Source organism: Lonchura striata, chromosome 4 (genome assembly GCF_046129695.1).
Source record: "Lonchura striata isolate bLonStr1 chromosome 4, bLonStr1.mat, whole genome shotgun sequence".
NCBI lineage: Eukaryota > Metazoa > Chordata > Aves > Passeriformes > Estrildidae > Lonchura > Lonchura striata.
This window is the reverse complement of record NC_134606.1, coordinates 49,757,809-49,774,650: the sequence shown is the minus strand read 5'-3', so window position 1 is coordinate 49,774,650 and position 16,842 is coordinate 49,757,809. Positions and strand designations below refer to the sequence as shown.

The 16,842-nt window shown below is 51.1% G+C and overlaps 1 protein-coding gene across 1 annotated transcript; it reads right to left on the bottom strand.

Moving 5' to 3' along the window:
• Nucleotides 1–2,240: 2,240 nt before the first annotated feature.
• Nucleotides 2,241–15,105, bottom strand: C4H4orf54 (chromosome 4 C4orf54 homolog). The gene is made up of 2 exons (XM_031504616.2): nucleotides 10,177–15,105; nucleotides 2,241–5,762 (listed from the first exon to the last, which is right to left on the bottom strand). Exon 1 carries the CDS (start codon nucleotides 15,103–15,105, stop codon nucleotides 10,186–10,188), a length of 4,920 nt encoding a protein of 1,639 aa, XP_031360476.1. The 3' UTR covers nucleotides 2,241–5,762; nucleotides 10,177–10,185.
• Between the last annotated feature and the right edge of the window lie 1,737 nt (nucleotides 15,106–16,842).

Genomic DNA, 16,842 nt, shown 5'->3' with positions numbered 1-16,842 from the left:
GGCTTGCCTATCAATTTACAACCCAAAATCAGAATAAAAAGTTCTAGATAATGCAATTTATAGCTGTAAGATCTTTGTTTGATAGCAGCAATCCTTACACCTTAACAGCAAGGCTTACCCCCTCTCAGTTGTATCAAATTGAAGAACCAGCCTGTGAAGGGCAATTGTGGACCTCCCACAGCTTTGACACTTAAACAGAGCCCCTGAGACCCACATTGCTCCTTCAGAAGGGACACGTGTCATCCTGGATACCCCCTGGCACGGCAGCAGATGCTTCTGAAGCTATCTGACCCCAACAGCTGGACATAATGGGGATTCCAGGAAAGGTTTAGTCCAGCAGCTGGGTAATGGAGGGCCATGGCTTCCTTACTTGGGCTCCATAGCTACAGAAACAACAAAAGTAACAAACTTCTAAAAATAAGGTGAAATTAATACACTGCTCAAGCCTGCATTTGAAGAGAAAACACATTTAGGGCTACAAACAAAGCAAATGCTCTGTTTATCCAATCAGTGGGGGTTAATCAAGATGTAAAATATGTATTTAATAATGGTATTACACGTACTTTTAAGTAATCAGCAGTGGTAGCAATTAAACAATAATTCATATATGAAGTTTAGAGAAGCAAACAAATGCTTAGTCTTTTCTAGTTGGAAGCCACAGAAGGAACAATGCAATGATAATCCAGCTAAGTCCAAAAAGCAGCCCACTTGCAATGGAGACTTGAAAACTTTCCCCTTCAGGTGTCCAGGAATGCTAATTTTTAAAGAGTGTTTTTCATCTACTCTTAAAAAAATATTCATATATATGGATACTAGTTTGGGTTTGGCAGGCAGATTACATGTTCTCAATAGTAACAAGCCGAGGGGTCAGCAATTCTAATATAGGTGCCTATTTTTGTTTTTTATTTTTTAGATTTTTTTAATGTTATGTTCTATGTTTAGATAACTTGTTTATAACAGCTTCTCGTTTTACTTTGTTCCTACTCCTTTTCACAATAGAGTTGCACTTTTACCATCATTCCCACCAGTGATATTTTAATGACTATGTAGAAACTTACAAGATTTTCTCCAACAATCCTTGCAAATCCAAGACATATTCCAACTTTCAGTTCATTTAAGGTATCGTATGAAATCCTCATACTTTAATTTCAGTGGATTTGTGTGGTGTGAGGTACTTTGTGGCTGGGCAAACATTGGTTGCATTACTGGGCTTCTTAAGGAAAGGTTAAAGTTCATGTTTCTCAGTTTATTTACTTTTAACCTCTCTTTTGTGGATGTTTCAGCTTCAGTTTTCCCTCTATTGTGAGAAACCAGCAGTGCTGTGAAAATCTTGTAACAGCTCCACTGAAATCAGGTCCAGGAACTCTCCTTTAGGAAAAGCAGAGTTCCCAAATTTTCCCGTTCACAACCCCAGGTCCCTTTGCAATTTCAGACTTCTCTGATTTTATCAAAGTGATCCAAGGCCTATCTCTCTGCTCTGCACACTCACTATTATTTTGTGTCTGTTTTGGTCATCCTTTATCTCCTGGTGACCCAACTTGCTTCAGTTTTCCTTTAAGCAAAAGTGGTCTTTTCAACTGCAAAAGTAATACTTTAGTTTTCAAGTCTATTTGGGGATTTTTTTGGTGTTTGACTCATGCTTTTTTAAACACTTGGACTTAACAACAAAAACCTTTTCAATCTTCATGAAGACAGAAGGAACACACTAAAGCAGCAAAAGCTTTTTCCTAGTAATAGTTCAAGCAATAATGCTATCCACTAATAAACTCATCTTATCTTTGCTTGTATTGCAATATTAGGCAATGAAGGTAACATAGAGAATGAGCAGAAAAAAGTTGTTCACCCTACCAATTGCTCTCTCTGAACACATTAAAACAGACAAAGATGCAGTTCTTTGGATACCCAAACCCATTCACCAGTCAAAGTTAGTTCACTGAAGCTGGGGAGTTCTTTCTTAAATTATATTTGGGTAAAAAAACAAAGCAATGCCAACTTCCTTTTGTTGTAAGAGGAAAGAATAAAGAGAGATCAGGTCAGAAAGAGACTTACAATACTGGGATAAACTCAGGGAGACTCTGAGTGCAGCATTTTTGATCTGCTCTCTGGTGTAATTCTTTCTTCTGTTGCTGTTTACAGGTTGAACCAAGTAGTGCCTCTGTTTTCACTTCTTCTGCACAACAGCCAAGGTAACATTGCAAATATACAACCAAGCAGGACTGCAGGCTTATTTGCAGTGTGTCTTTTACTGAAAAATACATTTTATTTATCATAACATTCAAGAGAAAAAACAAAAACAAAACAAACCCCAACATAATACAAATGTCAACTCATTCAGTTACAAACTTTGGTACATGGCAGTTCCAGACACTCTGTTCTCACGTGGCTGTGACGCTCTGAAGTGTTCCCACTGTGCAATTCCCAGAGCGACTCTGTTGTCCTTCAATCCCAGGCCCACAGCACCCTGCAGTGGGATCACTTTTGGTTTCAGCTACACTCTTGCCACACTGTTGTCTCCATTAAGAGCAGCTCAAAGAGTCCATTCCTCTCCAGTTTGACATCTTCTGTTTCTTAATTCTTCCTCCACAGGCAACAATCATCAACACGATGCATTCACGGCATTTTCCCCTTTGCCTTACAGCCCACGCCTCTCTCATCAGACATAGCACCCACATCCTCTTAACAATCATTAGCCTTACTTCACATTTGCACTTTTAAATATCTTTACACCGATAACTAACCCACTCTTTTAAAAATTAGAGGAAAAAGAAAGGGGTGGTGGGGGGGAGGGGGAAGAAGAAATAAAAAAAAAGAAATAGGTGAAAAAAAGCACAAGCATTTTTGAAGTATGTGTTCTCAGGTAGCCACAAGTTAATGGCAATATGTAAGCATAAGGAATGACACTTTGGCCATCAACACTACACTAAAGAATAAACGTAGCATTGAATATAGACAAGGGGGGAAAACACCCCACACAACCCATAAATACATTTCAAATCATTCACCAGTTGATTCACCAAGGGCTAAATTTGATACTGAGTGAAACCAACCCTGTTGCAGAAGACCATAACAACATTCTGGTGCATCACTCTAGTCCCACTCAAACTTTTAATTGGATCCTGACCTAAAATGCATGTACAGTTGGCTGGTGCAGCCCTCAAACCCTGACAGCAGAGCTGGGGGGGAACTTGAGTGGTGCACAGGATTTTGGCCTGCTTTGCACATGGGGTGAATTTCAGCTGTAACATACTATGACTGCACCGTGAAACATATAATACTAGCAGCTTGTGAGCCCTGACATGGAGGGCTTGACTCTAATCCAAGATATGTGGTTACACATCACCCCATCCACTGGAGAAATTCACCACTGGGTATACACAGAGGAGCACCATATTACCAGAGTTTTTTTCTGGTGACTTTTTATGGCATTATCTGCTGGGTCCGGCTTGACTCAAGCCCAGAGATCGGATTCTGTGAAGTGAAGAACCTGGTGCTCAGGTCTGCAAGGCATTCAGCACTCTGGGATGAGTTCAGCAAAGCTTTGCATAGATGGGTGAAGGAAAAAATCCTTCCACTGTAGTCCCCAGGAATCTGCTTAAATATCTGAAGTTGGAGATGCATGTGAAAGCTTTGCTGGGTTAGCAAAGTGAAGCACCTTGCAAAACTGACCTCTTGATGCAAACAAGAAGTCTTTTTAGTAATAGACAAAATCAAGTAAACACTGTTTGACTTCACTGTCTCTGTTTGACTTGAAATCCTGGGCAGTTGTTTTCTGTGCATTTTTTTTTTCCTTTCAAGTACACCGGGTGAAACTGTAAACCTGAGGTTGTGTGTGCAAACCTATATCTTGTAAACTGCAACATGAAACTCCGCTCCGAGCACCGATGTAGGAAAAGGTAGGACAGGAACATTGTGGAACAGGGATGCTAGTATCATACTGAACGTCCTGCACACGTGTATGTCACAGGGAACCTCCTACTCTGGTACCTGCACTGTCCTGCAGTCCCAAGTACTGTTCTGTTTAACACTGATGCTCTAATCACAACACCTACAGACCTATCAGCCATGGGAAAGGTGGAGAAGCATTCATCTCCTTTAAGAGGCAGTCAGCCCAAATCCCAGAGGGAAGTTAAAGCCTGTAATGCAGACTGTACAGTTGAAGAGCACAGGGATTAGTCTTACACAGTCTGTGCTCTAGATGGGCACACCAAGCTCTTTAAAAAGGGTTAGAATATTCACTGGATTTCCACAATGATGAAAATGAGTGAGAAGATACATGAGAAATCATTCGTGATCTGCACACTCGTAGTGCATTTCATCCTGAGGGCAATTACAATTTATGCCTGTAAACAAATAAATTGCATTGAAATACAATCTCACACATATGGTTAAAGACAGTTCTACCTGACTTTTTCTGTACCTTGTGAGTTACTCAGGAAAATGAAAACCCAGGGTTTTTTTAAAAATGGGAAACACTGAAACTTTCCTAGCTGCAGGAACAGGTGGAGAAAAATCCTGCCTGTGGGCAAATGCTTAAATAAAGACTTTTGGGGTTTGCATTTAGACTTTCAAATTCTAATCTGTTACCTCAAGAAAGTTCTATATAGTTTAGGTGTGATCTTACATTTATTTGCTTCCCAAAGTGCTTCACTTAACCAAAATTTTGGGCAGGGAACAAACTAATGAATTTTAATTTTACTGTCATAATAATAACTCTCTTTTGCTGAGACAAACTAGTTGCTGGTAATGAAACAATCAGTTTGAGTAGAGTTGGACATACAAATCACTGCACTGTCAGTAATCTTATTGCATATTTTTTGTTCAAAAGGTAAATATTCTCTTAGTAAATTGTAATTGTAGCCCTCAGATAAAACTGTCAAACAGCTAAAGAAACAACTGCATAGTACTGAGGCTGTAAGATTTAAAAATTAATCTCACAGGACAATGACTAGGATTATGTTTTCAAGAATGTTGCAATTTAAGGAAGAATGGACTGCAGTCTTAAAGGAAAATAAATGTTGTTCTCTCCTTTAGAACCAGGATTTTAAAATATTACATTCAATTTCTGGTTTCCCAGTATTTAAACGCTGTCCTAATTAAGGCAACTTGTGATATTCAACACAGTACAGAGGAGCAAACAAATGAAAGCAATCAAATATGTTTTCTGACATATACACAGTTTGTTTTGAACCATGGCAAAATTTAACACCAAAGACAAATTTAACACTACAGCTCTCTTCATTTGCAATTCCAAGTGAGAAGTAGAGAGTACAAAAACCCATCTGATTGCAAATTGTGACTAAAACCTATATGGAAGAGCCTCATTTACTGCAATAGAAGAGAGCTGAGGGCTTTATTTCATTTCTGAAGAGCTGCAGGGCTGCACTGGATCATCACAACACATTTCAGGGACCTGAATGAAGCTGTGTGGTGATCCACACTGAAACACTGCTGCATTTACACCCTGCATTTTACAGCTACCATTAACTACCAGCACAGAGGCAATGCCTAAAACCTGCAGAGTGGCTTCAGTACAAAAAGAACTTCGCACAAAGTAATGAAGTAATTTAGTGCTGCTCACATAATTAAATGTAGGCATACTCCAAAACAGGGGGGCATTTAGAAGAAAACAAGAAACTTACATGCTTGTTTTGTATGATGAAGCAAAAAAATTGAGAAAACTGTAGAAGCAGTTTTTAGGATTAATGTTGAAGAGTTACCAAGTGTATTTCATATTAAAGAAGCATAATTCTTCTTCTTTATCCCTGTGGAAAAACAAACAAAACCAGAAAAGCATCATTAATACAGATTGTTAGAGAGCTGCCACAGCAATCTGAACAATTTTTTATTCCTCTAGAGAAGTGCATAAATACCTCCTTTGTCATCACACTACTTTTCCTCCTCATCTCCTAAGCTACCACCAACAATCAGCCAAGGGCACCCAGGTTTTCAGACCGAGTCAGTTGTTGGGCAGCCCTGGTGTTTTGAGCAGAACCCATCCTTGCTGCTCAAGGTGTGGAATGTGCTGTGCCTTACAAGCCCATGGCTCCCAGCAGACTGGTCCTGGGGAAGCCAATGGACATTGGTGGAAAGAGGGCAATGTGAGCTCTGTGGGATTTAAGTGATCCATCTGCTCAGTTAAATACCTGGGCACTTTCCTACCAACACAGCATGCAGCATGGAATACACCAGGAAAAGGGAAACAACCCATACCCGTGTGCTCTAAGATTTGTGCAGTTAACACTTAAATACTGGCTCAGGAAATCATCCTGGGCAGGAGGAGTCATTAAGGCCACCATGAACTTCTACTGGTACCAAGGCTCAGCACTATTGAAATGTTTCCTAAGTAGCCACAGTTTTGTACACAAGGTCATGTTTATTTCCATTTGTAGACTGATTTAGTAGATCAAATGTTAGAGCCTGTTTGGTTCTTGGAATATTCCAGTATTTCCCACTAAAACTGGATAAATTCTTTACTAAATTCTCAGCAAAGGCATCAGCATAATTAAGTCCTAGGTACTGCATTTTACACTGTAAGTTGACTTCTTGACTTAGTAATGTGGAACATACATCCTGCTTAACAGGGAACAACTAAAAGTGTAAAAATACCAATTTATGAGGATTTAAAATCATTTTTATATACTATTCACACAAAATTAATTTTTAAAGCAAACCATAGATTATGTGATAGCAGTTAGGAAGAAAACACAACTGATAAGTATATTTGCATATGTATTCCTGTACCTGTAAGATGTCTATGCTCATGGTTTAAACAGAACAATGAAAAATACCCTTCTAATATTGTCAGTACAGTTTCCTACAGTTGCTTTCTACTTTGCTACCTGTTCCTTTCTCATTTATTTACCTAATACGAGGCAGCAACTCCAGAGAGTAAAACATAGGAATAGATACAAAAGTTAAAAACACATTTTCATTCACTCATACTGGGAATGAGCTCCTGTCAGTCAGTTCACTCTCTTACAGGTCAGTTCTGTTTAGGCTTGGATGCAAGTTTATTTGAACTGAAAATCAGCATCAAGGAAGAAGTGCAGCAGGCAAGGATGATGTTGCTAAAGTTTCCCATTTACTGTGAGTGAAGAAGATGAAGGAGAGGAGCAACCTTAAGATATCACTCAGAATTGTGCACATATTTTCCACTATTTTCTGCATATCAAAAACTCAAGAATAGTTCAGAAATGGTAGCTTGGATTTTGTCAGAACACAAATTGATGGGATCAATTTTATCCCAATGATTATGCAGAAAAGAGCATCAGATACAAAGGGAAATGCTGGAAGAGCAGCAGATGTAGAGAGGATATGGTGTCAATCCACCACAGGCATCAGACCATTACCAAAACTTCAGGACACACTGACCTCCCACAGGTGACAGAGACCAAGATGGAGCAGTCCTTGACACAGTGATACAGTTTGTGAACAAAATTGTGAAAGAAATAGAGCAAAGAAAGGAAGAAGAGAACACGTGCAGTGCAGAAAGGAACTGAGGAGTGGAGAAAAAGAGCATTCATCCAACTCATTTTGCCTAGTTAAAAAAAAAGGGACCTGATAGGACAGTACTTTATTCAACTCTTGCACTCAAAGGATGAAATCTGGCTGGTTTTAAATCCATTTTAGGATCTGCACAGCACTGCTGCAAACTAAACACCCTGGTCTGGTGTGAAAGCAACTAACTGGAATTAAAAAGTTAACAACAGTTCACCCTTAGATTCACATGAAATTATACTGCTGCTCTTGGGGAAAAACACCATGCTGTTAGGGGGAAAACAGCACAATGAGCAAAGAAAGGCTTTTGATTAGGAGTGGAATGACAAAAGATAGAGAAAAATAATGGAAAACAAAAGTAGACATCAAAGGAGAGAAGAAGAGGAAAAAATTATCCACAGGAACATGGAAGTTATGTAGGTGAATGAAAATAACAGGAAGAAAAATGCTACAGATGTGATTCTCCTGTGGCATATATGTAATTTTCCACTGAGAGACAAGATACAGGAATAACCAAAGTCTAATGACAAGTTAAACACAACCTGCAGCATGCAGTTAAAATTATTTCTTTTAAGACTGTCAGAACAGGTCAAGGGAAAAAAGTGCATCCATTGTCCAACAGCAGGACACGTCCCTCAGCAGGTCTGAAGCAGCCCAGAGGGGGCACCCCTGTCTGTATGAGACAACAAACGCCTTGGCATGATCAAAGATTGAAAGGATGGTAAAATGAAACTCAAGTCTGCACACTGCTGAATTACCTTCTGTACTGAGTATGCACCACAAGTCTTCTGAGGCAGCTTTCACACAGTTCTGCAGTGGTAGAGCCCTGACACAGCACAACAAAGCAGGGCTGCTTTAACTTCCCAGTGAGAAAGGGCAATTTGGTGACAGCATCACCTGCCTCACCAGGCACTGAAGACAAGCTAAATACAAGATAACAGGATAACCCTTTGGGAACTGAGGGGCAGGGCACACCAGGAAATACGATGTTTTTCACTTTCAAAGAGTGAAAAAGACACAAGAAAAGCTGCACATTTTTGTTTAAATAGCTACTGTTACAAGTGCATCTACTATTTACCCCACCTTTTCAAAAATGTTGTCTAATCTGAAATCTAACAAATTCCTTCTGCTAGCTATCTCAGCTCAGCCTCCAGCCAAATGGAAAATAATGAACTACTTTTTGCCATTTCATCTAGGTTCTCTGACTTTACTGGCAAGATGAACTCAAGTAGCTCAGCAGAGCTCAAGTTAAACTGGCATGTTGCCTGTCCTGAGTGACCCATAAAGGCCAATGAAAACAACTTCATCCACAGCCAGGAGAAAATAATGGAACTTTCAAGATAAAATAATTACAAGCAGAGAAGTAAGTGTATAAATCTCATCAATAAGGTTTCATTCAACAAATAATCTACTATGTAGTAGATGCTGCAAACTAAAAAAAAAAAAAAAAAAAAAAAAAAAAAGAAAAATAAATAACCCAAGTACTGGAAGACAAAATTTATCCTCAAGCATGCAACTGGACAAAGCACAGCACAAACTGGTGACAAGCCCAAGCTTCTGTCTGTTGCCACTCTTCCACTCTTTCTATTTGCCTTTTCATATGCACCAAAAATACCCAGCTCTGTGAATCCTTGGTAAGCCATGGAAGATGGCAGTTCTGCCTAATACTGCACGTGATAAAGATGAGCCACGCATTCTAATGCAAGAGACAGAAGGAGCAGGGACGCCAGTCCTGAAGGCACTTCTGTAACATTTCAGGTGTTTTAAAATAATGAAATGTCATCATCCCTTGGTTATTTTGCGCAGGACACACTACACCACACTGGTTTCAGTGCATGTTGTATGCCCAGTCCTGCGCCCTCCTCCTCGCTCCAGGACAGGTACTCAGTGTCCCTGCATGCACATCCCTTACTTTGGAGGCTGGCCCTGGGTGACAGCCCCAGGTATCTGGACACTGTCAGGACTCTGGCAATACAAGCTCAGAGTTGCTGTGTAAAACTGCCTTGCAGCAGTGCCCTGGGGAGCCCTCCTGCAGCACAGGCAGCTGTGGGCACCTCTGCCCTGCCAGTACCCCCACGGCTCCAGGAGAGCACACCTGGGACTGCTGCATGTATCCTGCTCCCTCACCCCACTAACAACAAGGACCCAAAATAAGGGTTTGCTTCCATTAACTCCTCTCCCACTCTTCTTTGAGGCTGGGGAGAAACAGATACAGGGGAAAGAGAGAGGTGATCACCTCCCCTTGGGAGGAAGAGGTGAGATGTGAGACAAGAGGAGGATGTGATGCCAAGGCGAAGGTGCTCTTTCATGGCTTGCAAGATGGGTCCAGATGATGGGTCCAGAGATGCCCAACCACACTGATATCCCCAGGAGCAATGGGAGGTGCCCCAGCCATGGGGCTGCACAAATACATGTTGTGTGATGAGTGGCTAAGGCGTGCTTCTCTGAAACTGCCAAAAAAAAAAAAAAAAAAAAAAAAGAAAAGAAGCTCCAAAGACTACTGAACTGCACCGAGGGGTATGCCTAACCTTTCTATATTTTACACGCTGGTGAGGGCCCCTCCGTGGACCCTCTCTCCTCTGAGGAGAAGCTGTGGCACTGCTGTCATTTGGCAATTAACCCGCTCTGCCCTGACCCATCAGCGGTGACTGCCGGGCCCGACAGGCAGCACCCACTCACCCGCGCTCTTCACCGGTGCTCCACCACAAAGCGCATGGTGGTGCCGTCGAAGGAGGGCGGCGCGACGATGCGAGGGCCGGTGGCCGGCGCTGTGATGCTGATGACCGGCTTCGCCTCGGCCGCCCCGTGCCGCGGCGGCGGCGGGCCCTTGCTCGTAGCCACGTAGTAGGGGCTCTCGGCAAAAGCTGCCTCCGGCGCGGCGGGGCTGCCGGGCTCTGCCGGGGCGCTGCCGTCGCTGCCCGAGTGGGACAGCGGGCGCTGCAGGGCGCCGGCGGGCAGCACGGTGGCGGCGGGCAGGAGCCCGGGGTAGAGCATGTACGTGGCGCCATAGGCACCGGCATTGAGGGCGAGGGGCGAGAGGGGCAGCGGGACGGGAGCCACGGCCGGCTGCTGGGGCACCGGCACCTCCACGTACTGCCCGGTCTCGGGGTCGAAGAGGCGCCGCTTGAGGGGCTGCTGCACGGGCGTGTCCACCAGGTAGTACTGCCCGGTGCTCACGTCCAGCAGCACCTTGCGCTGCGTCTGCGGGAAGGGCTCGGTCGCTGTGGCCGCGGCGGGCACGGAGGGCGAGAAGCAGAGCAGCGGCGGCGGCGCGGCGCCGGGCAGGGCGGCGAAGGGCAGCGGCGGGCGGTACAGGGCGGCGGGCGGACCCTCGGCGGGCGGCGGGGCGGCGGCGGGGGGCTCCTCGGCGGGCGGGGGTCCGGGGGGCGGTCTGGGGCTGCCGGAGGGCTTGGACGTGCCGAAGGGCTGCAGGCTGCACAGCGCTGCCGCGGCCGCCGCGGCCGACACCGGGCTGGGGCGGACGCCGCCGCCCTCCGTCGCCCCCGCGGACGGGGGGGAGCCGGGCTCGGCGGCCGCCTTCAGCGGCAGGGACAGATAGTTCCCGCAGTCGGCGCCGCGCTCAGCATCGCCGCCGCCGCCGCCCGCGGGCAGCCGAGGGGAGCGCGGCGGTGCCGGACCCCGCAGGCCGCCCTCGGAGTGGAGCTTGGCCGGCGCGGGGGCTGCGGCTCCGCCCGCCCCGCGGAGCGTGAGGAGGGCGCGGGGGGCGGCGGAGGGCTCGGCGCGGGGCGCCGGCGGGCCGCGCTGCCGCTGCCGGGCCAGGCTCTCGAAGGCGGCCGCCTTGGCCGAGACCTTGTCGGCGGTGCTGTTGGAGAGGCGGCGGGGCAGCCGCTCGCTGCTCGGCCCCTTGCCCGACGGCTCCTCCGCCTTGTCCGCCGGCGGCGGCGGGGGCGGAGCGGCAGCGGCGGCGGGTCGGGACCCGACACCCCGCTCCTGGCTGGCGATAAGGGAGAGAACGTGGCTGTCGGTGATGGGCAGAGGGTCGCTCTTGCGCTTCCACTCGCGCTTGTTGAAGCTGTAGAGCTCCTCCATGCTCCTCACCGCCGCCGTCAGCTTCTCCAGCGCGTTCTGCACCGGCGCTGCCTTGCTTTCCTCCCGCGGGTCCTCCTCCGGTGCCCGGCTCCTCTCGGGGGGCGGCGGCGGCGGCTGGTGCCGCCAGGGCGCGGCGGATTTGGAAACGATCTTGAGCACAGCCGGCTGGCGAGCATCGCTCTTGTTGGGGGCGATGGTGGCCACTGGCAGCCTGCCCGAGGTGCGGTGCACCAGCACGGTGCCCTCCGGAGGGCAGGCGGGCGCCTTGCCCGTCGCCTTGGCCCCCGCCTCGGTGGGCTTGTTGCCGGTGTGGCCGACCGCCTGGCAGGTGATGACCACGGGGGAGAGCGACCGGGGGACACCGGCGATGACCAGCTGCTGCTGCTGCTGCTGGGGCTTCTGCTCCGGGCCGCCTTGCTCGGAGGCGCCGCTGCCCTTGTCGCTGCTGTTATCTCCCGAATCAGCGCTGTAGGAGCTTTTGATGAGCTTCCGCACGTCCCGTACCTGGTGGAGGATCCCCTGGGCTCTGTACTTGCTGTCCCTCACGTCGCGCACCAGGAACTGTGGCACTTTGTCGGGGCCGTCGCCGGCCTTGAGAGGCTTGAGCGGCAGTCCCCTGCCCTCCTCCGGCGGCCGGCCTGCGATCTGCGGCGTCAGCAGCTGGGCGATGCTGAAAGCGGCGTCCCGGGGCTGCTGCAGGCTGCCCAAGCTGATCTTGATCTCGGGGGCTTTGGGCTTGGCGGCGGGGGGCGAGGTGGCGGCGACGCCGCCGGCGGCCGAGGACACGGCGGCGGCACCGCCGGCGGCCGAGGACACGGCGGCGGCCGCGGCGGAACACTTGGTCGCCCTCTTGCCGGGTTCCTTCTCCCGAGGGGTGTGCTGAATGGCGGGGACGAACAGGCGGGACATCTTGGTGGACTTGCCGGCAGAGATCTCGCCCAGGTCGGCTCGCCAGTCGTGCTTGGGAGAGAGTTTCAGCTTACCGACGGGCGCCCTCTCCTCCTTCCTTTCCGCCTCCCGCTCCTTCCAGGACCTGAAGGCGCTGTTCTGGCTGCGGAGGAAGGTGGCCTTGATGGCCTCCGAGGCGCTGCGCTTCACCTCGCACAGCTCCTCCGACAGCGCCCGGTCCAGGCTGCGGTTCCCCTCGCGGGGCGTCGACGCCTTGGAGGCCGGAGAGGGGCCCCCGCCGCCCTCGGCCGCATCCTCCGCCGGCGCCGCGGTGCAGTCCGAGCCGCCCTCCGAGTGCCGGGAGTTCTGTCGCTGCACGCCACCCTCCCGATGCCGCTCCCGGCCGGCGCTGCCGCCGGTGGGTTCAGGCTCCCGGCCCGCGCCCGGCCCGGTGTAGGAGGTGTCGGTGATCTCGCCCCGCTCCATCTTGAATTCGTGCTCCAGCTGCATCTTCTTGGAGATGACGTTTTTGAGGAGGCTGGAGGCGAACCTGGACTTCTTGCTGGACCCCTTCCCGCCGCCCTCCACCGCCGGCGGCTCCCCGGCCTCGGCGGCATCGCCGAGGTCCAGCAGGGTCACCACCCGGGAGCCCGCCCGCAGCCGCCGCGGCGTTTCGACATGGGCGATCTCCCCGTCGAGCTTGCTGACCACGAACTCGAGGGCTTTGGTCTGCGAGCGGCCGGAGCGCAGCAGGCTGGGCTCGGCTCTCGGCCCCAGACTGCCGCACTTGAGGTCCAGGTAGGTGGACCAGCGGTTGATGCCCAGGGCATTGTCGGATAGGGAGGCGGAGGAGGCGCGGGAGCCGGGGCGCAGGGTGTCGAAATAGGGGTACGCCAGGCTGCGGAAAGCCCTGGCCGTAAGATTTCGCACCTCTTTGTCGGCATCGTCCAGCTCGCTGACGGCGCTGGAGGCGCCGCTCGAGTGCTCCCCTGCCCTGGCGGCCCCGCACCGCGTCTGCAGCCGCGCGGGCACCGCGATGAACTTTTTCGCGTGGTCGCGGACCGCATCCTGTTTTAAACTCGCGCTGCGGTCGGGAGCCGCGGCGACACGGAGACTCATGTCGCCTTCATGCTTGGCAGCGTAAACAGTGTTTTGCTTTCCGTGCACGTTGCTAGACTCATTTATAGCCCGGGAAGCGGCTTTGATTGATAGGAGAAGCTGGGCGCCCGGGCTCCCGCCGGGGCGGCCGGGCTGCTTGGACCGGCTTTCCCCGGAGCTGGCGCGCTTGTCCCCGCCGGGGGTGTCGTGCTCGGAGGTAAGGCTGACGATCTCGGTGCTGCTGGTGTTGTCGATGCTGTCCGTCTGGTTGTTGGGGTCGCTGGTGGTCGTGCTAAGGTAGCAGCTATTCTCCTCCTCCTCCGTCAGGGTGTCCCCCGGGGTCTCGTCGCTCCCGAAGGAGGCGTAGTCAACGAAGGAGTAGATCACGTTGTTATCCTCGAAGTCCCAGCGGGCGGCCAGCCCCGCGTCGAAGTCCATGTCGTGGTCCACCTCGCTGAGCTGGATCTCCTGCGTGCTGATATAGTGCGCCTCATCGCGGCCGCCGCCGGGAGGGGTGCCCGGGGGGGCGCCGGGGGGAGTCGCCTTGCGCCCCGCGACCTCATCCTCCACTTCGCTTTCGTAGCCGAAGGACGACGAGGAGGTTTTGCCCTCCGTCGACATAGGGTCGCCCATTGCGGGAAAGTCGTCCGCTTTGGTCACGGGCGAAGGGCAGGAGGAAGAGGAGGACTCCGGGCAGCCCCCCGCCTCCAGCGTCCCGCCGCTCCCCGCCGCCTCCACGAAGCCGGGGCCGGTGTCAGCGCCGCATTCCGCCGCCGCCGGGGAAGGAGGGCGATCCCGCCCGTGGTCCAAGGATGCTGGCCCCGCTTTCTCTCCCGGGGGTCCGCCGCTCGCCGAGTCGCCATCCCCGATGCCCCCCGCTCCGCTGTCCGGTGCGGGACCGGACGCTCCCTCCGCGCCGCCGGCCGGGGCCAGTTCGGGCTTCTGGCAGCTCTCCTCCGGCTCCTGCGGCGAGCCGCGGATCTCCACGTACGCCGCCTCCTCCTCCTCCTGGATGGTCGCCTCCGGGCCAGGGTTGGAGCTCGGGCTTGTGCTCGGGTCCCGCTCGGCCGGCGCGCCCTCCGGGCCGGCTAGGGGGCCGGCGGGCCGCTGGCCGGGCGCGTCCATGCCGGGGCCGTCGGGGCGCGGCAGTGGCCCGCGGGGGCGGGCCGGCACGTGCCGCCGGGACGGGGGGGCAGCGGCCGCCCACGCCCTCCCCCCCTCCTCGCCCTCCCCTCCCCTCCTCTCTCGTCCCCTCCTCCGCCCGGCGCGCCGGCTCCCGGCCCGGGCGAGCATCGCCGCCGGGGGGCGGAGGGGTCGGGTCGGGCTCAGCTCCCCCCGCAGCCCGCCGGCACAGGGCGGCCGGTCTGGCCACCGCGAGGGAGCTGGCCCTGCACATCCCGGGACGGGCCCGGGTCCTGCGGGTTTTCCGAGATGGTCTTCACTCGGACGGCCCCAGGCGCGGACTATACATAGAGCCGGCGTCACTTTGGCCGGCTGAAATCCTATTTTAAACGTGCGTGTTTGCCGGAATAAAGGCGTCCGGACACCCCTTGGAAGAGGAGAGCTGTCCATGCCTACAGAGATGCTGCCACTGCCCAGCCCCCCGGGGAGCCGGCGGCGCAGGCTGCTGGAGACAACTCCCAGGGCACCGGCTGAGCACGCAGCGTGTCAACAGCAAGTGCACCCTCGTTCTACACGCAGCAGTGGCTAAACAGCTATTTTCTTCTCTAAATTATTCCTCTGCACCCTGTGTCCCCATGCAGGATGTGTGGTTGCATAGGGACACCCTATGGATGGCAGCCTGGCCCTGCACCTTTACAGTAATCCAGAGAGCCACTGGTCTCCAAGAAACCTTTTTCCAAGAAATGCCGGTTTAGACACAACCAGCACTTAAGACCTATTAATAGGCATTTCTGTGGCATGCCTGACCTTTGGCAGCTGAGAGCTTTACTGAGCAGTCCCCAAGATGACAAACCAAAAATCAGTCCAGCGCCATGGAAGTTTTGAAAAGGCAAGCTGTTAAACACTGAGGAGGAGAAACAAAGGAAAGCGAGCAATGTTGAGAAGCAGCCCACAGGCATACAATGCAGATAACATCCTAAAGTCACAGCTTAAAAAACAACATCCCAAATTTAGAGTGCTTGAACACTAAGGTGAGAAAGTTGGCATTGAGCTGGTAACACTGAACTGAGGTGCAGGAGAGTTGTGGAAATCCCTAAAGTGATTACCAGGATCCAGGATCTTACAGCTGCATGCACTGGCAAGGTGTGCAGCTCTGCCAGGGATGCCAGAGGAACAGAGGAGCCAAGATGCAAAGCTGACACCATCCCAGAAGTCTTCCCAGCACTGTCCATGTCAAAACAAGTGTTTCCCAGTGCTCCCAGCTCCTCATCCCACCCTGTAGACAGGCAGGTCTGCTGCCATCCACCCACTCTTCCTGCTGCCTCCAGGAAAAATGACCTGCCTTCTTTACTGAACCCAAATGGAGCCTTGTGAGGCTCTCTGCAGCAAGGGCAGGTTCATAGCCTGCTTCAGATAAGGGTTCTCTGCTGCCTGGAGGAAAACAAGTGAGGTGGCTCCAGTTTTTAGTACTCTATAGGCCATGGTCATTTCTTAGGCTGTAGATTGACGGGATAGAAAATATTACTGAAGCACCATGTGATATTTTAACAGAAAGACACATCCTCCAAACCTGGAGGGTTTGTACCAAGTCAGGTCACATGCAGTGAGGCTCTCCCCAGGCAGCAGGGATAACTGATTTCCATCATTACTGAATCTGTCCTGCCTCCAGTGTGCTGTTAATGAGAAGCTGGGCACCAGGTTTTATGGGTACTGGGCTTCCTCAGCCTCAGTCTTAGCCCAGGTTTATGTAGCTTCAACTCCCCTGGTACATACAGCGACTGCAGTTCTCCACAGAGCTGTGGAAAGTGGCATCCTCATCCCCAAACAAAGTCACTGGCTTTTGTGTCCCATCCACACGTATTACAGGCTTGCCCCTCTGTCTCAAGCAGATGCAATAAAATTGTGACATAACTAGAGAAAGACAATATTTTAGCACATTATTAAGAGACATCTTAGTTTCAATTGGTGAGGGGCTAAGACTAGATCCTCAAAAGCAGTCCTTTCCAAATGCCTGGGATGCCAAGGAATGCATTTTAAACCCTGATCATTCATTGTGCTTGGGTGACTGCTGGCAGCTGTAGCAGCCTGGCCTTCTGCACTGCCTCCTACCAGATGCCTCCTCTCAAGCAAGGTCTCCACCCCAAGTTCTCAGTGACCCCACACTCTGATCTCCCTAATCAGGGTCTC